A 21242-nucleotide genomic window follows, 5' to 3' on the forward strand; every position below is an offset into this window, starting at 1 on the left:
GGGTCTGTTTTTCACGCCTACCACGATAGCACCAATTTCACATTATTCTTAGCAATCATGAACAGATTACAGTCTCGTAATCCATGGACCCTTATAAAGACCCACGTTATTGACTCATTGAAGTCATCTTTAACAATTAAATGGGCAACATTTTGTTTTTTACAATCAAAGTTGCAAGTACCGCGGGAAGTCAGCGGTGACTTGTCAAACTGTCTCCTATGTAAAATGTATCCAAACAGGTAACAGCCTGTGTTCATTGTTATATTAGATATGCTTGCAGAAAACATGCATCATATACTAACCCAACAGCAATATAAACTATATCTGTGACAATAATTGCTTAATGTATAAAATATTCTGATAATGGAATAGAAGGTCTTCGAAGTAATATTATCGGATTGTTTTCTCCTGAATCACTGGTACACTGGACCCAAACATCTATGCACAGATGATAGCCATTTCCGGCTTAGTTGAATAACAGGTAGCAGAAAAGGAACAACAATTAAGTTATCATGTCTAGTGATTTTCGATTGCAAGATTCCTGTACACACGTTTTCATTTTCAGAGTTTGTTTATTTTCACCATCAAAACACAAAATAGAAGCTTTGTTATGTCCTTCGAAAATATGATTTTCAGTAATTTTACTTGGCCTTTGTTCCACATTCTTTAGTAGGTACTATAAAGCGGATGTCTAATAACGTGGGGGGTCATCCGTGGACCCCAAGACCTGTGTTATCGTGAAGGATGACTGTATAAGATATTGGGATCTATTCTGCCATCTAGAGCCATGATATACACTCACTGGAGCTGCAGTACTAGACCTTGTGTTCCCCTCATGAATATTTAAGAAGCTGCAGCCTTTACTACCACAACTGTATTTGTGCCAGATGGTTCTGTCTGGGCAGCAGGTGATGAAGTGATCTCATACACTTGTACTATCAAAGGAGAAGAGTCTAGCAATACACGAATCTTCTCCATCACTCTGTGACAACATGCTAATCCAGGTCAGTGTTTCAAACTGTCAGGCACCAAGTCCATGAACTCTAGCTGTAACGCTTCAAGCTGTACATGTCCAAGATTGTGTGTTGCTAAATATCTCAACCCTGATGGCAATGTCTGATAAAACGTACAATTCTTGTCAAGATGAAGCAAATAAGACATTTTCCACATTAAACTGGCACAGAGACAACTAATTGAGCTGAACTGGGCTAATGAGAAACAACTGAATGAGTGAGTGAGTGAGGTATTTTTATGTCACTGTTTACTCTATTAATATGCACTTAAAACATCTACAAAGGAGGCACTTCAAAATCCATGACACTTATCAGAGATCAAATTGTAGAAAATAGACTCAGTTCATGTGCTAATTAAACTACAACTTTGTCAATCATCAATAGCTATCATTCCAGTTATATAGCTCTATTCTAATGCTGTGCTTTCTGACAAAAGCACATCTCTATGAAACAGAAGAAAAGAGGACTGGGCATTGGAAGCTTATAAAGACTGCCGCTGGTCCTAGAAGTTGAACAGGGTATACTACAAATACTGTACCAGGAGCAACCTGACCATCCTGAGTGGGAGAAGAAGGTTCTCATTATCACATGCTAACTGATTGAGTCAGGTACTTAAGTCAGTGTTATTAATGCCTTCTGTCATCCCTAAGTCATAACTTACAAATATCGTACATTCAATACAGGAAGCATTGAAGTCCCTGTTCACTGTAATTCAATGTATCTGTCACTACTTTCATAAAAAACATCTGAAGGCTAATACTGTTAACAAAAAGACTGGTCCTCAAATATGAGTTTTAGTAAGATTAGCTTTACGCCACTCTCAGCAATATTCCAGCTATATGGCGGTAAATATCAAGTGTGGACCATATCAGACCAGTGATCAACAGAATGAGCACTGATCTACTAGTCAACAAGCTGAAGACTTTATCAGTGTTTGCGGTAGGTTTGTAAGAATGCATGCAGAAATAAAGCACTAAATATGTAGTCCAAATCGTTTGCATGTGAAATTTTCATTACAATCCTGATTCATTTCAAAATGTATTGGTTCTTTATATGTTGCTGTTTTAAGGTACTGTTTCAGATTGAGTAGATCAGAATCTATGCATTCAAAACACACGCAAAAGATCAATTCTAACCCAGATCTTCAAAGCTACCCTTGAATATGAGGATTACTCGCAAGTCATTGAATTAAAAGGACATGCTTTCACAGTCTTTTCTCAGTCATCTGGACTTTGGTAATAGTAATCAATGGCTAAGTTAAGCTGAATTAGCAGATAAGTATGGGTGGTTTGGAATATTGAGAATTGAATTTAATTACAAACAGGCTCAACACATCAGCACAGACTAGACAAAATTAGTTACAACCGGTAATTCAACTACAGAGAATAAATTTACATTGCTTCCTTATTTCCAGATCAAGAGCATGTCCTTGTCAGTATAAACTATGTTTGTCTATCACCAGCGAGTGCAACCAGCTGACTTTAAACACAGATTAATAGTATTCAACAGACACTGTCACATCTAAACCGACAACCCAAACCAAGGTTGCCTGCTCTGATCAAAGCTTGTATATACATTGGTAGTGACAACAACACTTCCTGCATCTATATAGCTGTAGAGACAGGCTCCTCCCTCACACCAGTCACACATATTCTAACCCTAAGAACAGAAGATATGTGCACGTTGCCCTCGATGTCACCTTCTCCTCCTCACTAGAGATTTAATATGTCTGGGTGGGTCCCAAACCAGTTGACCTCAAGTCCTGTCACTGTCCTCAGTTCATCACTGACATTATGTGGCAGTCGGTGGGGAGAGAGTTATTGTATTTATATACTGGTAGTGAATATTCTCACTGTATTATGTTAATACTCCAGGGTATATAAAGGTCATGAGAGTGAATACAGAGGTGTGAATATTCACACATGACTGAGGATACCTCAGAACGTCACTTTACTGAGCACAGACCTGTGTGATCAGAAATGTGGAACTGGTGCAATGTCAAGAATTGGTTCATATAAACCATGATTGATTGCAATCACCAATCACAGCCTTCCAGCTCATTTCATGAATACTGATGCAAATGCAAGAAGGATCACTCATGATTTAACCTTTCAAAACTGAATTGTCAAAACAAGAAAGATCTTAAAAAATCTTTTTTTTTTTTTTTGGTCAAACCACAGTATTTCTATATTCTTCAGATCAGTGTAATCAAATTAATGAGGTGTCCCGGACATCCTCGATGATTTGTGCAATACTGATTTAATCTGGGGCTTCTTTCATCTTAATGTGAAGCAGAGGTATAGCAGAGTGGTTAAAGTGTTTACTCACTGTTGCAAAGGAATAGGTTCGATTTCCCATGTGGTCATGAAGTGTATTCCCTTTTCTGGAGTCACTCACCACATGACTACTGGAATATTGCTGAATGCAGTTAAAACCATCCTCCCTAACTAATGAAATTTAAGAAATGGGTTTAACACAATAGATCCTTGCGTTTGTATAAATTGTAGACATTGTACATGAATCAAAATATTTCAGCTGAAAATTCACATAATTGTGACAAACAAATTACAAACAAAAATTACATATACTAGTTCACAAAGCTCATTTATCAAATTCTGTTTCAAACAGCCACCAAAGCCAGACATTTCATTTCATTTCTTCATATTCCTTTTTCCATTTCTACAAATCTTATGAATGAGCTTATTCATACAAGCAATGATCCAGGACCATTAAACACACCTCCAACAACAACATCAAAAAAAAGAATAAATTCCCCCAAAGCACAAATCTATTATTACACATGTGCTGAACATGCAGGATCACTGACCATCGGAAACAACTATCTACAAGGTTGCTCCTGCTGCTGAGCAAGTTTCTCTACAGACTACAATACATCACTTGTAACAGTGTTTGCGTAAGCAAGGACAAGAGTTGGATGAATGAAAGGTATTTCAAAGGAATGGCGTACATAGCTGTCAGTCAAACCAGCATTAAGTACACCCACTCAGTCAACAGCTGGGGTGGTTACCCAGGTACAGGAATGAGTAATGCGGAATCCAGCAAAATCTGATCCCAGGTCTTTGTCTGCTCATTCAGTGTTGTTGGTTTAAAAATGCAGGGTGTGAATATCTTGTTTTTTAGACATACAGTTTGAAGTGGCAGTGTAAAGGTTGTTTTACACCAGGAAGTAATAATCCAGATATATCACAAGAGGTTGAGTTTGTGGAAATGTTAAAATACAGAAGCACTCAGATATATTTCTTCTTGTTTAATGCTACAGTCTGCCATATTCCACCTACATGATGGCAGCCTGTAAACAGTGGGTGAGCATGGTTTTACACCACTTTTTGCCATATTCCAGTAATATCATAACGAAAGCACCAGAAATGGTCTTCACAAATTGTACCTATGTGTGGAATTGAACACAGGTCTTCAGTCTGATGAGAGGATGCTTTCAGAATTAGACTACCCTACCGCCTCTTGCAGCCTGTAAAAAATTAATCAAGCCTGAACCAGACAATTCAGTGACTGACATCATGAGTCACTATCTATGCACACAGTTGGGTATTAGGATGATGTGAGTCAACCAGGTCAGTGAGTCTGACCACATGATCCTGTAAGTCATGTCTGTGACAAGCATGAAGGCCCATCTTAACCTGAATCTTCACGGGTCAGTCACATATGCCAAAGTGAGTTTGCTTTACACTCCAATAAAGGTGTATGTTCCTAATTAGGCAATCTGGATACTGCTTCGACCTCAGTAAGTTACGCTCAACAAAAACCAGCTACAGAAACGTACCCTAGAGCAAGCCCATTCAGCACTGTGCTGTTTTCTTGATCGTAACTGTCATAAATCTGTATTACATACATTTGATTGCATCATACAAGAAATGAGCATACACAGTAATGTTGGTATGACTCATACTCTGTATGCACATTACCACTTGCAATCAGTTGAAAGGGAACAAGTACATAGTTTCGATTTTGGGTGGAGGAATAGGGACTCGTTCACCGTCTAGGGTACCAGATGTGTTTCTGTATTTTGTTCCTAGGGTTCATATCTGCAGTACGTAGGGGTGTCATGATACAGATGTCGCACCATATGATACATATCTTGATACTGAATTGTCACGGTACAATTCATATCACGATACAGCATTTTCCACATTTTGTGCAGAACAAGCAGCCATTTCTTTGATGTAAGTTGTCTGATGTTGAAATCATAGTTGACTGAAAGCCTGTAAACAACTAATCCACATCATTTCTGTTATAGGTAGAGATTATTAGAGAAAGGTCAACTACCCATAAGTCAAGTACCGATAACTCACTCTCAACAAACATGTTAAGACTCAAAATACTAAATGATATATGTAAAAACTTAAAAAGATATAATTTCACATGAATCATGTATCGTATCGCTGATGATGCACTAGTGCATTGGTGAATTGTGACATCTCTAGCTGTACCTGTGCCAACAACAACTCCTTCAGAACCTTAGGAACCATGAATGAGTGAGTGAGTGAGTTTAGTTTTACGCCGCACTCAGCAATATTCCAGCTATATGGCGGCGGTCTGTCAAGTCTGGACCAGACAATCCAGTGATCAACAACATGAGCTTCGATCTGCACAATTGGGAACCGATGACATGTGTCAACCAAGTCAGCGAGCCTGACCACCCGATCCCATTAGTCGCCTCTTACGACAAGCATAGTCGCCTTTTATGGCAAGCATGGGTTGCTGAAGGCCTATTCTACCCCAGGACCTTCACGGGTTAGGAACCATGAGCGGTCATTGGTCAACTGAAGTACGTTCACTCGAGGAACACTGGGAAAGGTGAAACACACATGAATGGTATACAGCTAAACAAAACCAAATCTGTAATTCTAGGAAGATTAGGAAAGGTAGGGATCTTTGGTGGATGAGAGGGTTGGGTCAGGGTGGGGAGGATTTAGAATACTTGGGGGGTCTGCACCAAATGTCCTTAGCTGTTCAGGTATGGAACCCTAACATTTACACAGTGCATGTGTCTTCACTCCTCTAGACATCAAACACACTAACACAACCAATGGCCACGATTCACAAGCTGTTGCAGTTCACACGCAGCTGTCACCACAGTATTGGAGGACAAAGGACACATCCTCGTTGATTAATCATAACAGTGGACCCGATCATCTGTTGATGACCTGTGGGGGGCAACACATGCTTAGCTGTTTAGCTGGTATATGTGTCGATGTGTCATTGATTCCGATCACATGAGGTCAGCACCTCGGCATGAAGCAGCATGTGTTGCCCCCCACAGGTCATCAACAGATGATCGGGTCCACTGTTATGATTAATCAACGAGGATGTGTCCTTTGTCCTCCAATACTGTGGTGACAGCTGCGTGTGAACTGCAACAGCTTGTGAATCGTGGCCATTGGTTGTGTTAGTGTGTTTGATGTCTAGAGGAGTGAAGACACATGCACTGTGTAAATGTTAGGGTTCCATACCTGAACAGCTAAGGACATTTGGTGCAGACCCCCCAAGTATTCTAAATCCTCCCCACCCTGACCCAACCCTCTCATCCACCAAAGATCCCTACCTTTCCTAATCTTCCTAGAATTACAGATTTGGTTTTGTTTAGCTGTATACCATTCATGTGTGTTTCACCTTTCCCAGTGTTCCTCGAGTGAACGTACTTCAGTTGACCAATGACCGCTCATGGTTCCTAACCCGTGAAGGTCCTGGGGTAGAATAGGCCTTCAGCAACCCATGCTTGCCATAAAAGGCGACTATGCTTGTCGTAAGAGGCGACTAATGGGATCGGGTGGTCAGGCTCGCTGACTTGGTTGACACATGTCATCGGTTCCCAATTGTGCAGATCGAAGCTCATGTTGTTGATCACTGGATTGTCTGGTCCAGACTTGACAGACCGCCGCCATATAGCTGGAATATTGCTGAGTGCGGCGTAAAACTAAACTCACTCACTCACTCATTCATGGTTCCTAAGGTTCTGAAGGAGTTGTTGTTGGCACAGGTACAGCTAGAGATGTCACAATTCACCAATGCACTAGTGCATCATCAGCGATACGATACATGATTCATGTGAAATTATATCTTTTTAAGTTTTTACATATATCATTTAGTATTTTGAGTCTTAACATGTTTGTTGAGAGTGAGTTATCGGTACTTGACTTATGGGTAGTTGACCTTTCTCTAATAATCTCTACCTATAACAGAAATGATGTGGATTAGTTGTTTACAGGCTTTCAGTCAACTATGATTTCAACATCAGACAACTTACATCAAAGAAATGGCTGCTTGTTCTGCACAAAATGTGGAAAATGCTGTATCGTGATATGAATTGTACCGTGACAATTCAGTATCAAGATATGTATCATATGGTGCGACATCTGTATCATGACACCCCTACGTACTGCAGATATGAACCCTAGGAACAAAATACAGAAACACATCTGGTACCCTAGACGGTGAACGAGTCCCTATTCCTCCACCCAAAATCGAAACTATGTACTTGTTCCCTTTCAACTGATTGCAAGTGGTAATGTGCATACAGAGTATGAGTCATACCAACATTACTGTGTATGCTCATTTCTTGTATGATGCAATCAAATGTATGTAATACAGATTTATGACAGTTACGATCAAGAAAACAGCACAGTGCTGAATGGGCTTGCTCTAGGGTACGTTTCTGTAGCTGGTTTTTGTTGAGCGTAACTTACTGAGGTCGAAGCAGTATCCAGATTGCCTAATTAGGAACATACACCTTTATTGGAGTGTAAAGCAAACTCACTTTGGCATATGTGACTGACCCGTGAAGATTCAGGTTAAGATGGGCCTTCATGCTTGTCACAGACATGACTTACAGGATCATGTGGTCAGACTCACTGACCTGGTTGACTCACATCATCCTAATACCCAACTGTGTGCATAGATAGTGACTCATGATGTCAGTCACTGAATTGTCTGGTTCAGGCTTGATTAATTTTTTACAGGCTGCAAGAGGCGGTAGGGTAGTCTAATTCTGAAAGCATCCTCTCATCAGACTGAAGACCTGTGTTCAATTCCACACATAGGTACAATTTGTGAAGACCATTTCTGGTGCTTTCGTTATGATATTACTGGAATATGGCAAAAAGTGGTGTAAAACCATGCTCACCCACTGTTTACAGGCTGCCATCATGTAGGTGGAATATGGCAGACTGTAGCATTAAACAAGAAGAAATATATCTGAGTGCTTCTGTATTTTAACATTTCCACAAACTCAACCTCTTGTGATATATCTGGATTATTACTTCCTGGTGTAAAACAACCTTTACACTGCCACTTCAAACTGTATGTCTAAAAAACAAGATATTCACACCCTGCATTTTTAAACCAACAACACTGAATGAGCAGACAAAGACCTGGGATCAGATTTTGCTGGATTCCGCATTACTCATTCCTGTACCTGGGTAACCACCCCAGCTGTTGACTGAGTGGGTGTACTTAATGCTGGTTTGACTGACAGCTATGTACGCCATTCCTTTGAAATACCTTTCATTCATCCAACTCTTGTCCTTGCTTACGCAAACACTGTTACAAGTGATGTATTGTAGTCTGTAGAGAAACTTGCTCAGCAGCAGGAGCAACCTTGTAGATAGTTGTTTCCGATGGTCAGTGATCCTGCATGTTCAGCACATGTGTAATAATAGATTTGTGCTTTGGGGGAATTTATTCTTTTTTTTGATGTTGTTGTTGGAGGTGTGTTTAATGGTCCTGGATCATTGCTTGTATGAATAAGCTCATTCATAAGATTTGTAGAAATGGAAAAAGGAATATGAAGAAATGAAATGAAATGTCTGGCTTTGGTGGCTGTTTGAAACAGAATTTGATAAATGAGCTTTGTGAACTAGTATATGTAATTTTTGTTTGTAATTTGTTTGTCACAATTATGTGAATTTTCAGCTGAAATATTTTGATTCATGTACAATGTCTACAATTTATACAAACGATTTAGAATTTAGATTTAGAATACTTGGGGGGTCTGCACCAAATGTCCTTAGCTGTTCAGGTATGGAACCCTAACATTTACACAGTGCATGTGTCTTCACTCCTCTAGACATCAAACACACTAACACAACCAATGGCCACGATTCACAAGCTGTTGCAGTTCACACGCAGCTGTCACCACAGTATTGGAGGACAAAGGACACATCCTCGTTGATTAATCATAACAGTGGACCCGATCATCTGTTGATGACCTGTGGGGGGCAACACATGCTGCTTCATGCCGAGGTGCTGACCTCATGTGATCGGAATCAATGACACATCGACACATATACCAGCTAAACAGTGTTTAGCATCAGGGTATGATCTGCTCCACCTGCAACAAGCTATTTGTTAAAGTCTTTGAGAGGTTTTTAGAAGTTGGATCATTAAGGAAGGATGACAATATTTACATGAAGAACTCTATAACAGTAAGGGCCATGTTTCAGAGATGGCACTTTCTTGACAACAGTGTTAGAACCTACACCAAAATGACTCTCAAAGCAAATAAGTGTAATAAACAAATTGTTCCTTCATCATCATTCCTTTGCTTATAGGTTCTTTCACTCTCCTCTCCTGTCAGTTTTTAAACAAAGGCTCCAGCAGCTCTATCACAGCAGCCTATAAAAACGATATATATGACCAGAAAAATGGATAAGATCATGAGTACCTTCTTATGCTGTGGGATACACTGACATCCAATCACGTCACCCAGTATGTACCAATCCAAATCAGGGGTCTCTTAAAACAAGCAATTAGGCTTGGAACCCGGCCCTTAGCAAGGGGGAGTGATGAGGTAGCCCAGTGGTTAAAGCAAACGTTCACCTATCATGCGGAAGACTTGGGTTCGATTCCTCACATAGGTACAAAGTATGAAATCCATTTCTGATCTTCGCTGCCGGAATATTGCTGGAATATTGCTTCAATATTGCAAAAAGCAGCACAAAGCTTAACTCATTCACACACTCTTAGCAAGGTCCACATAGGCTTTGTTACGCAATATCTCGCTGAATAAAACTTGCAATATATCATGCACGCTGGATTTCTTTAATTGCATATGTCAGTTGGCTAAATTGTAATACTACTATTACAAGTAAACCTCAAGGCCCATGGATGGCAGTTACCTACATACTTTCAAAAACTTGCAACTGCAGGTCCATTTTTTAATTTGAATTGGTTGTTTGACTTTGATAATATGCCATGCAGCTGGAATGACAGGTTTGACTTAACTTTGAGGCAATCGGGTGTGATACTCGTGTTGACATGTTATCCTGAGACAAGTTGTATTCTGCAGACACATCAATACTAGCTTGCAAGTTATATTCATGAAAGGACTTGTCAGTGCTAGTTTAAAATCTTTATGGTTAAACATTGACCCTTCCACTAAGATCAGTAAAGATTCAAAAGTTAGTGTCTTCTATTGTTCAAAATGATTAAAGGACAAGTTAGACTTAATCTGGTGTCCAAAATCACCAGCAGAAAAACTGGACTAACAATACCCTGGTGTCCAAAATCACTAGCAGACAACCTGGACTTGCCATGGGCTTAGATTTTCGAAGATCTGTTAGTGCCGAGATAGTTGTAAGTTAGTGTTAACGTGTGGCACTTATGACTATCTTAGCGCTAAGAATGCTTCGGCTCTGGGCTGTCTTTCAAAGTTCTCTTAGCGCTAAGATAGTTGTAAGTGCCATGCATTAACATTAACTTGCGACTACTTTAGCACTAAAAGCGCTTCGAAAATCTAGGCCCTGGTGTCCAAAATCACTAGCAGACAAACTGGACTTCACCTTGTGTCCAAAATCTCCAGCAGACAAACTGGACTTGATCTGGTGTCCAAAAATCACTTGTGGACAAACTGCCCTTGTCATGTTATCTACTCAATATATAGTTATTAATATCTGAATGGTTGGAAATACTGATAAATGTTATGGGCTGGCAATGCCAAGTTGACACTAGACCTTTACTATGGTCAGATGACAGACATAAAAGGTCTGGCTGTCTGATATGACTGAAGCCAATAAAAGCCAAAAAGATTAAGCAAGTAAACACCAGATTTTCTCTAGCACAAAACGCCACAGACAAATATTGTAGACCCAGTCATAATAAAGTAGACAGTATCAGAGTAGCTTAATTTGTGTTCATTACTCATCATCAACAACATGTTTCATAAAAATAAGGGGTCTTTAAGTTAAATAAACATGCCAATATTTCTAGCAATGTATTGATTAACTTCTAAAAATCATTAAAAGGCTTAAATACCTAAACGACACAACATCAATAACCTTATGAACTTGGCTAAACATATGGATTAATCTGTCATAAATAGGGTATAAATTACTATATCACACCATCAGGATGTATTGCAATCAACACATGTTAATATACATCCATCAATCATGTTGTCAATGACAGGCTGCAAGAAGCAACCATTCATCAGTTATGCAAATGTGTTATGTACCACTTAATGCAGTCTGTACACACAAACTGGACAAGCTTCCTACTTGACCTATTCAGGCTATTCAATTATTACTGTACATTATCACCTGCCTGCTAACATTGGCTTCATTACCATGATAATCGCAGTGTCGTGTTGACTTGTGGACACAAACTATCCCTCGTAACAATAAGCCCACACAGATAAGCAGTTTTGTGTGGGATTTGACGTTTATGTACACATCATTTGGATCATGTTTCAAAACAAACAGTCAAGCCTATGTAAGCTGGTATAAGTTCATCCAATAGACAAGGTGGAACATGTTTTTTCACAAGTTGTCTTTTATGAATAACATTTTGTCAAAACAAGGTATTATTCATTAAATTATTCAACTTTTCTTCAAAATTGAATATTTAATTCATTTTATGTACAGTATTACCATGATTGGTTTAAGATAACAATTACATTACATATGCAGTTTTATGTCATGTCATTATGTCACTATCCTTTAATTAAAACCACTTGGATCATACACATTCAAACAGTACTTTATCAAAGTGGAAGTACAGGACATATATGCTGTCATGCAGTGTTAGAAATCATGGAGGCTGAGGTATATCTCTGGAATAATATATGAATCTACAGACATCCTTAAAGTTTAATTTTTACACAAGGCTTAAGAAAAGGGATCTTTTAATTTTGTTTGGAACTTGAAACAGTTGCAGATAAAGAACCTGGACTTCATGAAACGGACACATCTAGTGAAATTTGTGACACTAATATCACATCAGATTTGAGCATATGTTAAATCAAAGAACAGTCCAAAATGTATATTTTTCCAAATATTACCATGGAAACATGCATAGTTTTATACAGGTATACTGTCCCTTTCAGATATATTTTATCTCTAATACGTGCACATGGCACCAGCCTATTAAAATGTCTGTATCTAATTTACATACAAAATCAAGTTTTGTTGTTGTTGTTTTTAATTATTCCTTGACGGACCACATTTGCAGATTAATATTACATAAAAGAAAAGAAAAGAAAAAAAAATCATTCACACTCATCCATACACATTCACATCAACTAGAAACTTTTAACATCATGTTAGATACTGCAGAAAAATATATTAAGCAATGTTTTGGAGAATAAAGTTAAAAGTAGTACATATACATACATACATGCACAAACAAGTAAGACACAAACAAGTTAATAAAACTAGGATAGAATTACAGCACTTGCACATTTAAACATGTTATCTATCTCAAAATAATATTCCAAGAGCTTAATGACGTCAGTATTTTAGATTCTTAAGCCATTACAACTTGTTCTCATCACTATGCCTGATAATAAATGCCTTGATGGTTAGGTTTTAATTAGCCCATTCCATGTCCCTCTTCAAAGGCAGGTGGGGAGATGTTGCTTAATAACTCCTAAAACAAGCCAGTATCTTTGCAAACTGGTTGTATTTCGTCTATCACGTATAACCATATATACTGAACAGCAAAAGAAATATACATAAATGCTTACTTTTTTGAGATTTCATTTTTTCGAACTTGGAATATATACTGACTAGAAACATAAAGATGGGTGTCTCTAAATACTTGAAACTTCATGTAGGGTAATGAGTATACCGTATATTACCTGTAGGTAAGCTGAAGTTTGAGGACCAAAAAGGCAGTCTGTAGAAGGGAGCCAGCTCATCTATGAGACACAATTTCACTAAAGTATTTTTCAGGTAGTCAGTGCCCTGTCAGGACGATCTTACAGCTTAGTGCTACCCCTGCCTCTAAGTTTATGACAATTACAAAATATTTTGCTCTTAGTCATTATTAAGTTTTGCACCTACATACTTACTCACAATAATAATAAAAAACATTATAATCCGAGATGCCACTTGACTTACACTTTTACAGCACACAATTGCTCAAAAAAAGAAGGAAAAGTAAGTTATAATGTACATTCGACAACTTTTACGAGTACTGTTGTTGATTGTATTCTTCTGCTTATTTACTTTGATTAATTATCTCACCGAAACATTGTTACTTTGCTCTTTGACAACTTTATGATGTGGACCCATTGAAGAAGCATCTTTATGAGAATTTTTTTCCAATAAAATTGAGAAAAATAGCTAATAATTCTAATTCTGTCGGGTTCACATATTATCGTAGACAGAGGAAGCAAAACACAGACTTTTAGAATAATGGTCAGCATAATCTTTATTAGAATATTACATACTAGTCTCAGTTGGCATACTTATGTTTTATATCCAAGACTGTAACTGCCAGATGTCTTGTGTTGCAAGCTGACCGTGACCCATTGCTGGGGGTTGGCTTATGCATGAAACATACCATTTTGACACTGATTTTTGTGGTTAGGGGGTCGACTTATCTATGGTAATATATGTCAGAATTCTACTAAGATATATATACAAACAGACAAACTTAGCCATGTTAATCAGCATACATATGTTTATCTCCTTTCTATTGAAACATTATTATAAACATATTTCCAGGTGTGTTACTCTGGCCTCATAAACTACTGTAAACCTGAACATGTAAACTAAAACATTGCACATGCTTTTAATCATGATGAAACCCGGACTTCGCAATCTAAATGGTTTATTGTTTACATACTAACATGATCTTACAGGGCAGAGTGATCCAGAAGTTCCTGGGGGTGTTTACCTGGGGTTACCATGGCAACACATAGTATGTTTACTATGTTTATGATGGATTGCTTATCATTCAAACGCACCTGCTTGACTTTCCTTCAAGCAATATAATTCAGATTAGTCTATATCCATACATCTAGCAGTTTGAGTTGGGCAATCAAGATTACCTGAGACTATAGTATGGTTCAATAACAGCGCTCGCAAGAGAACAGTTATTACCACGTAACAGTTATTGCCACAAACAGGTATTGCCAATTAATACATCAGTACCACATGTGCGAAGTTCCAGTCAATTACAATTCCAGCATTTTTCCTCACAGCATTTGATAACAAGTAAAGACAGCAAAAGAAAATTGTTCATGGTAAGTACCTTATGAGGAAAATGAAAGATAAAGTTGGGAATTCTATATGTTTTAACATAGTCTGGGGATGTCCCATGAGTTATATAACAGCACATTCAAGTTCACAAGCCTTTACTTATTTCACTCAGTATCAATTTACTGTAAAAGAAACACTCAAATAGACACAATCAATTATTCAAGCTTATTGTATGATGTTATTATGTATACCATGCATCTATACAATAACACATTCATATATGAGCATATATATAGACAGAACTGCCAAAAAAATATATGGGCTTTCTGAGGTTCTTACTTTGTATCCAAGAAACCCCTAAAATTTGAAATTAGAAACATCTAGGTTATGTATTGTCTGTCTCACAGTCCCTGAACTTCATTACATTCCCTTACACTCAACCCTTAGCAATGCTAAAGCCTTAAACGAAGCAAGTCTAGATTTCCTCAGGTTTAATCTCCAAACACATGAGGGTGCCATTTGAAAGTAAAATAAATTTTTTGTTCCTATCACAATTATATATATTCAGAGATTAGGATACGTCAGGAACCAAACTGACAAACATCAAGGCAGTCTATCTACAGCTATGCAGGTCTGTTGATCAAGTGGCATCTATGTGGAGCTTTGCTGTCAAGATAATTTTGTGTATTTTTTAACATTGTGCAACAATGGTATGAAAATTATCCACAAAACACTGTTTCTTATGCCATGTAACAAATTCCACAAAATTCCCTTCTATTGATTATTCACAAAATACACTCATTATCTGAACTGAGGAGTAACTCTCCTCCCACAGATATAAAGTGTTGGCTAGTCCAGCCTTTGCAATTCACACTGGTCTGCTAGCCTTAGACAAATAAATTGTGCTGAAGACAAGTATCACTTAACTGAGCACAGTTGTCACTGACAAATACATGTACCATTAGCATCTACAACTCTGAACCAGTTCTCAATGGTTTAATTTAGCTACAAAATGAAACTGAACAAAAAACTGACAGAAAATGTACATAGTGAACATTTTCTTTTGTTGAAGAATGAGTCTCAGGCAGATGACTGGTGAAAAAGTATTCAAACAAGTCTCTTGACTAGTTTGAAAAAAGACTAATTGTTATGACCTGATATCGCATCCTAATAACTATAGATCTAGGTTTGAGTGGGTGAGTATGGCTTTTTCGCCTCTTTCAGCAATATTCGAGAAATACCATGATGGGGACAGAAATGGGCTTCATACACTGTTTCCACACGGGGAATCGAAACTGGACCTTCAGCATGATGAGTAAAACACTTTAACACTCCGAACCCCATCTAGGTATGAACAGCAATGTTATATGCAGACGTACGAGTCACATGCAGTGTCATTAATACTGAGGTGACAGAATAATTTGTCAATAACTCAGACTGTACAGTCAGAGTGTTCATCAACCTGCGATCACATCTAATCAATATACAACAAAACAATTAGGAAATTGAAAATATAGATCTAATATCACACCACATGGCACACTGACAAAAAACGTGATCAGTTTCATGATGGGGGTGACTGATAGCAACAGTTGTATTCATCCTATTCTTAAGGGACAGGAGATCATTGATTCACTTGTAACCACAGTAAACAAAGCACAATCTTCAAAAGCTCAAATCTAATTAAATACAAACAAAATCAAATTAGAAAAGATGTTACTATAACATTCCAGTTTTCATAATCATGATAATGAGAAATAAAGCCAAACACTGATATCTTGAACTATTCTTTGTATGAATATTCACAGCAATAACTGGAACCATTTTAAAAATTAACAATCATTTACATTTTAACACATAAATCTCACACTGACAGTTTCCCAGTTTGCAACAGGAGTAAGATTAGTCAACATTTGAAAGAAACTCACTCTGTTTTAGTTTTGCAAGTGTCAAAATCATGCTGAAAACCTTTTGCTGCCAACTTAGAATACAAGAAGGTGGTGTTCATTTCCTTGTGTAAAAATAATGTAGACAGAACACTTCCCGGAAATGTCCTTGAGGTCAATTTCTAGTACGGGCAAATCTCAAGTACACAGCATGTTCTGTAGAGTTTCCTATAAAGGTGTAAATCCTGTCTACTGTTATGCAAAACCCATTATCTACCCCTTACCACACATCTATACAGTAGTTGGTCTAATTATTGCTCTAGGCACTAAACTAGGTTCATTAATTCAACGAGCTGTTCACCAACCTTCATCATGATTATTTGAAAAATGTCAAGTATGAGAACAGACCAGTTTGTAAATACCCCGAGGGATTACGGGGTAAAATAGATCACCAGTTTTCAAACTGGATGTAAGAGTCAATTACTTCGTTGTGTGATGCCCAACTCAGTAATATTCCAGCTGCATGAAAGTGGTTTGTAAATAACATAGTCTGGACCAGACAATCCAGTGTTCAACATCGTGAACACTTATCTAAACAGTTGTGATCAACTGTGATCATTCAAGTCTGTGGGTCTGATACCCAACCCTGTTAGTTCTTGTTGAAGCAGGGGTTCTTGAAGAGCAATTCTAACCCTGATCTTCATGGGTTGAGTCAGTTCCAACAAGTACACTTATCTAACAAGTGAACACTTATCTAAACAGTTGTGATCAACTGTGATCATTCAAGTCTGTGGGTCTGATACCCAATCCTGTTAGTTCTTGTTGAAGCAGGGGTTCTTGAAGAGCAATTCTAACCCTGATCTTCAAGGGTTGAGTCAGTTACAAGTAGTGGCTAACTTCATGTCAGTACACTCCAAGCTTGGATCACTGCTAATGCTGTTACAGAAGATCATGGGTTTACCCCTGATTATCTGCATTCAAACTGCAGTATGCTTCAACATGGCGGAACACAAAACAACATTCACTCACAGTTTGTAAAGGACACGATTGGGGATGAGATGTGAGTTCATTCTGGAGTAACTAGCAAGTTTTACTCTCCAGTACAGCACAAACTGTTTGATACTAAGAATCTGTGTCTTTATCTTACCTGTAAACTGAACATGTGATGGGTTCCACATCCTCCCTGCTACTTGGTATCAACACATCTGTAAACAACAATGTGATGATTTCATGTATGGCAACAGACACATAACATGTGTTTTATCTTGATGGTCATGACACTGCATCTAGAAACAGTGATTTAAACAAAAAATAATCACAAAAGAAATAACTGAAGCTGAAAATGTAAAGAGTCAAATTTACAAAATATTCCAAGCAAGGTTCAATAAATATGAATTTTTCTACTTCCATGGTAACCCCCAAAATCCCCAAATCTAGGGAGCAAATTAGGGATTTTAATTTAAACTGACCTCATGTTCAGACAGTCATGGCAATAAGTGAGTCAATGATATCATCTGTATATAGACAATTATTACCTGTACAAATACCTTCATATTCCATATGTCATGTTTGACAAGCATGTGCTACTAACCTTTGTGTTAAACTCACACAAATGGTTAATGAAAGTAGTGCTAGGAGACGCCATTTTGCAACACACATTAGAGTAATTTGTCAGGTTTAAATATCACAAACATTCATCCAAAATAATTGTTTAATACAAATACAACTGAAAACACTAACTAGTAGACATTTTTTAATGGATTTGTCAGGTGTTAATCTTTTATATATCAGTTCATTCACTGTTTCACATTGAAATCTGTAATAACATACTTTCAAATTCTGACAAATCCTCCCATACACAACAAAAGAAAAACATCTTACCATGCCTTTATATGAAGTGTAATGCCATGCACAATCAATCCTTCGTGGACGACTAGTCAATTTGTATCAATGCTACTGGACTGATGTGACTTCAAATTACTGGCACAACACTCATACATTGGGATTATACAATATCAGATTGATTGAAATGGCTTGTACCTCAACTTGACCGCGACTGATCACCTTATCTTTGATCTCAACGTCATCAGTCACACATGTGCAATGGATGTTTGACAAGTAACATTTCAATATCACAGATTACTGACTTTTGACAGGTATCAGTGAATTGCTGAAGCAGTGATGGGGAACAACATGATTAGATACTGCTGTCAAATTAATGTCTTATCATCACACATCTTATATATGCAAATGGTAGATTTTGTTATTAGCTGTTAGGGTAAGTGAGTGAATTAAGAGTTAACGCCATATCATGAGAAAAACAAGATGCACATTAATATTGCTAACCCTGTGAAAAGTTTAGTGAGTTAGTACTGGTAATAAAACATGTATAACTGAAGGTTGTATTGGAAGAAACTATTTATGAGCTACTTCATACTTGGCTGTTAATTGGGTCACTGTAATAAAATATTGACTAGTGGAGACAACCTCATTTAATGTATTCTCACGCCTCTCTCATATCAAGTTTCCATGTTTTATTTGATCATGAAATATAATTGTTTGGGGGTTTGTTTACTTTTCAGAATTCTTTGTTACCTATTGTCACTCTGACTAAAAATTTACCATTAGGCTTCTGCCTTTGTGACTTGGATTGACTCATTCTCATGTTAATACCACTCTACTCATTTAAGCTGTTTTAGCTCATCATCATGTTACTGTCGCTCATCATGCAACTATTTTCATGCTTTGTTACCTGACCTTTGTTATTGTTATCTCATTGTAAATCATATATACATGGATCTTCTATAGGAGCTGGAGTACCACATCATTCCCCTATATGCTTGACATCGGTATATGAATAATTCTGTACAAAAATATTGCTATTGTGAAAATACAGAAGTTGATCATCCATAAATTCTGTCATCTCGGTTTTACCATTAGTACATATCGAACTGATTTACAGAGTGGAGTTATACATTCATGTCATTTCTATTTTTCTTTGGTTAAAAACTTATGCAGAAAAGTATACCCTTTATCAAGATTACCTTATAATAAATCGGCATTGTATTAGATGACAATTCATTCATACTACCAGTACATTTGAATTTTACAGGAGCTAACTCACGTAAATGTCAACAAAGCGAACGTGACAATACAATAATGCTCTCTTTCTTGGCAAGTTATTAATAACGACAGTGGCCATCGTGTCTCCAATTCCACATAAAAACAATAGCTGACATCAGTACATCGATGAACACCCGCAACGATCGCTTTAACCACGCGACAGTATTTCAAAACATTTACACATGCTGGGTGAAACAAACAAAAGTTGAGCACAGGTGTGTCAGACTTAACATAAACATCGCAAACACACACGTAGAAATTGACATTAGTTTGGTGATGAGACGCAGTTTTTGTGTATTTACCTCCCAAAGCCTCTTGTAGTGTTGATAACACAAACACAAATATTCCCTGTCCGTTTTGAGACTCAGGTGTGACTTCTATCAACAAGTGTCCGCTTCATCTTTTGCCCATCACAAACCAGCGCCCCCTCTCGGACAGGTAGAATATCCAGGGGAAGTCAGTCAAGGAATACCGGTTTAACCTGCATACCGTTAAACCAAAGTTTGAAACTTATAAAAAGAAACAATTTCAACACCAATGGGTATCCACTTGTTTTTCAGATTGCATGATCTTTCTTTTAAGTATACCATAATTATTCGAGTATTTGATGCAAACATATCAATTCTGGACTTCGTTGTGAGGAGGAAAGTGAAATCATTAGATGTTGAATATTAGATCGAACTTACATATTGTCTGTTCTAATACGTATACTTTCAGAAGTCTTAGTTTAGTTTAATAACGAGTTCAATAGTCTACCTTCCTACATTATTAACCGGAAGTCAATTGTAATTAAATTGTCATACAACGTATCATTCGTGCTTAATTTAGTTCCGATTCGTTTCAATATACCGGGGGAAACAAGTAAAGGATCACATGAAAGGACAAGTATTCCTTTGATTGTTTTCCCACTGGTTCATCATAATCTTTGTATCGCATAGCTGGTGGAGAAACTTTGGAAAAAATAAGGAAACACTGGAGTTTCCAGGTGATACCTTATTTTTTCCCCTCGGGATATTTAGCTGAAAACTATGTTACTATGGCATATGGCCATCGACTGAATTATATCTACCGCCGCAAAAGCCCTATTCTGTCAAAAGTATAGCGACTTGTCAGTATTCGTGCAATTTCCAGGCAAAACAGAGGAAGCATGAGAAACGTCACATTTTCCGACTTTGAGGAAATCCAATGTCAACACGGAATCGGCCACGTCATGGGGCATGACAACATGACCGACAATTATCCCGACGTGCTGGCATGCTGTAGGTATCTTTAGTAGGTATTCTTTTAGTCCTGAAAGTTTGGTAAGTGACTATTGAAGTGTGTAACCCTCCCACCCCCACCCCATTCCCAAGAAGATATATCAAACATCCATAATTGATTATTTGCAGAATCTGCACTGAAAGTCCTGAATCGAGACCCACGTAAGTGGTATTTGATCTGACTCATTTATAGCGCGTTGCAATTGGCAACCTAGTGATTGGAGCGTTCGCAAGTCTCGTGGAAACCCGGGTTCGACTCGCTGGTTACCATGGAAACAAAGGAAAGCAGGATCTGTTGGTCGTAAGAGGTGATCGACTAAGTGAGTCTGTTTTCAGTGTTTGAAACCTGTTTCACCACACGTACATCATCATGTCTCATTTACGTGGTCACGTGGCTCGTTGTGTCAATCAACGGATTGTCTGATCCAGACTCAGGTATATACAGGTCACTGTCATTATCTGGACTACATTTCTCAGACAACAATTCGGTAAACATACGACCCA

The 21242-nt window shown here is 37.8% G+C and overlaps 1 protein-coding gene across 2 annotated transcripts in view; it reads right to left on the reverse strand.

Moving 5' to 3' along the window:
- The window catches only part of LOC137261002 (rab11 family-interacting protein 1-like), a 60105-nt gene extending 40201 nt beyond the window's left edge, over positions 1-19904 (reverse strand). Inside the window, exons 1-2 of one of the 2 annotated variants that reach the window (XM_067798609.1) lie at positions 19782-19904; positions 17504-17561 (exon numbers count right to left, since the gene is read on the reverse strand). In XM_067798609.1, the coding sequence (XP_067654710.1) occupies positions 17504-17534 (31 nt within the window). In that variant the 5' untranslated portion in view covers positions 17535-17561; positions 19782-19904. The remainder of the gene's footprint in view (positions 1-17503; positions 17562-19781) is intronic. The other variant, XM_067798608.1, reaches the window with a different exon arrangement.
- Between the last annotated feature and the right edge of the window lie 1338 nt (positions 19905-21242).

Source organism: Haliotis asinina, chromosome 14 (genome assembly GCF_037392515.1).
Source record: "Haliotis asinina isolate JCU_RB_2024 chromosome 14, JCU_Hal_asi_v2, whole genome shotgun sequence".
In the NCBI taxonomy this organism is placed as follows: Eukaryota; Metazoa; Mollusca; class Gastropoda; order Lepetellida; family Haliotidae; genus Haliotis; species Haliotis asinina.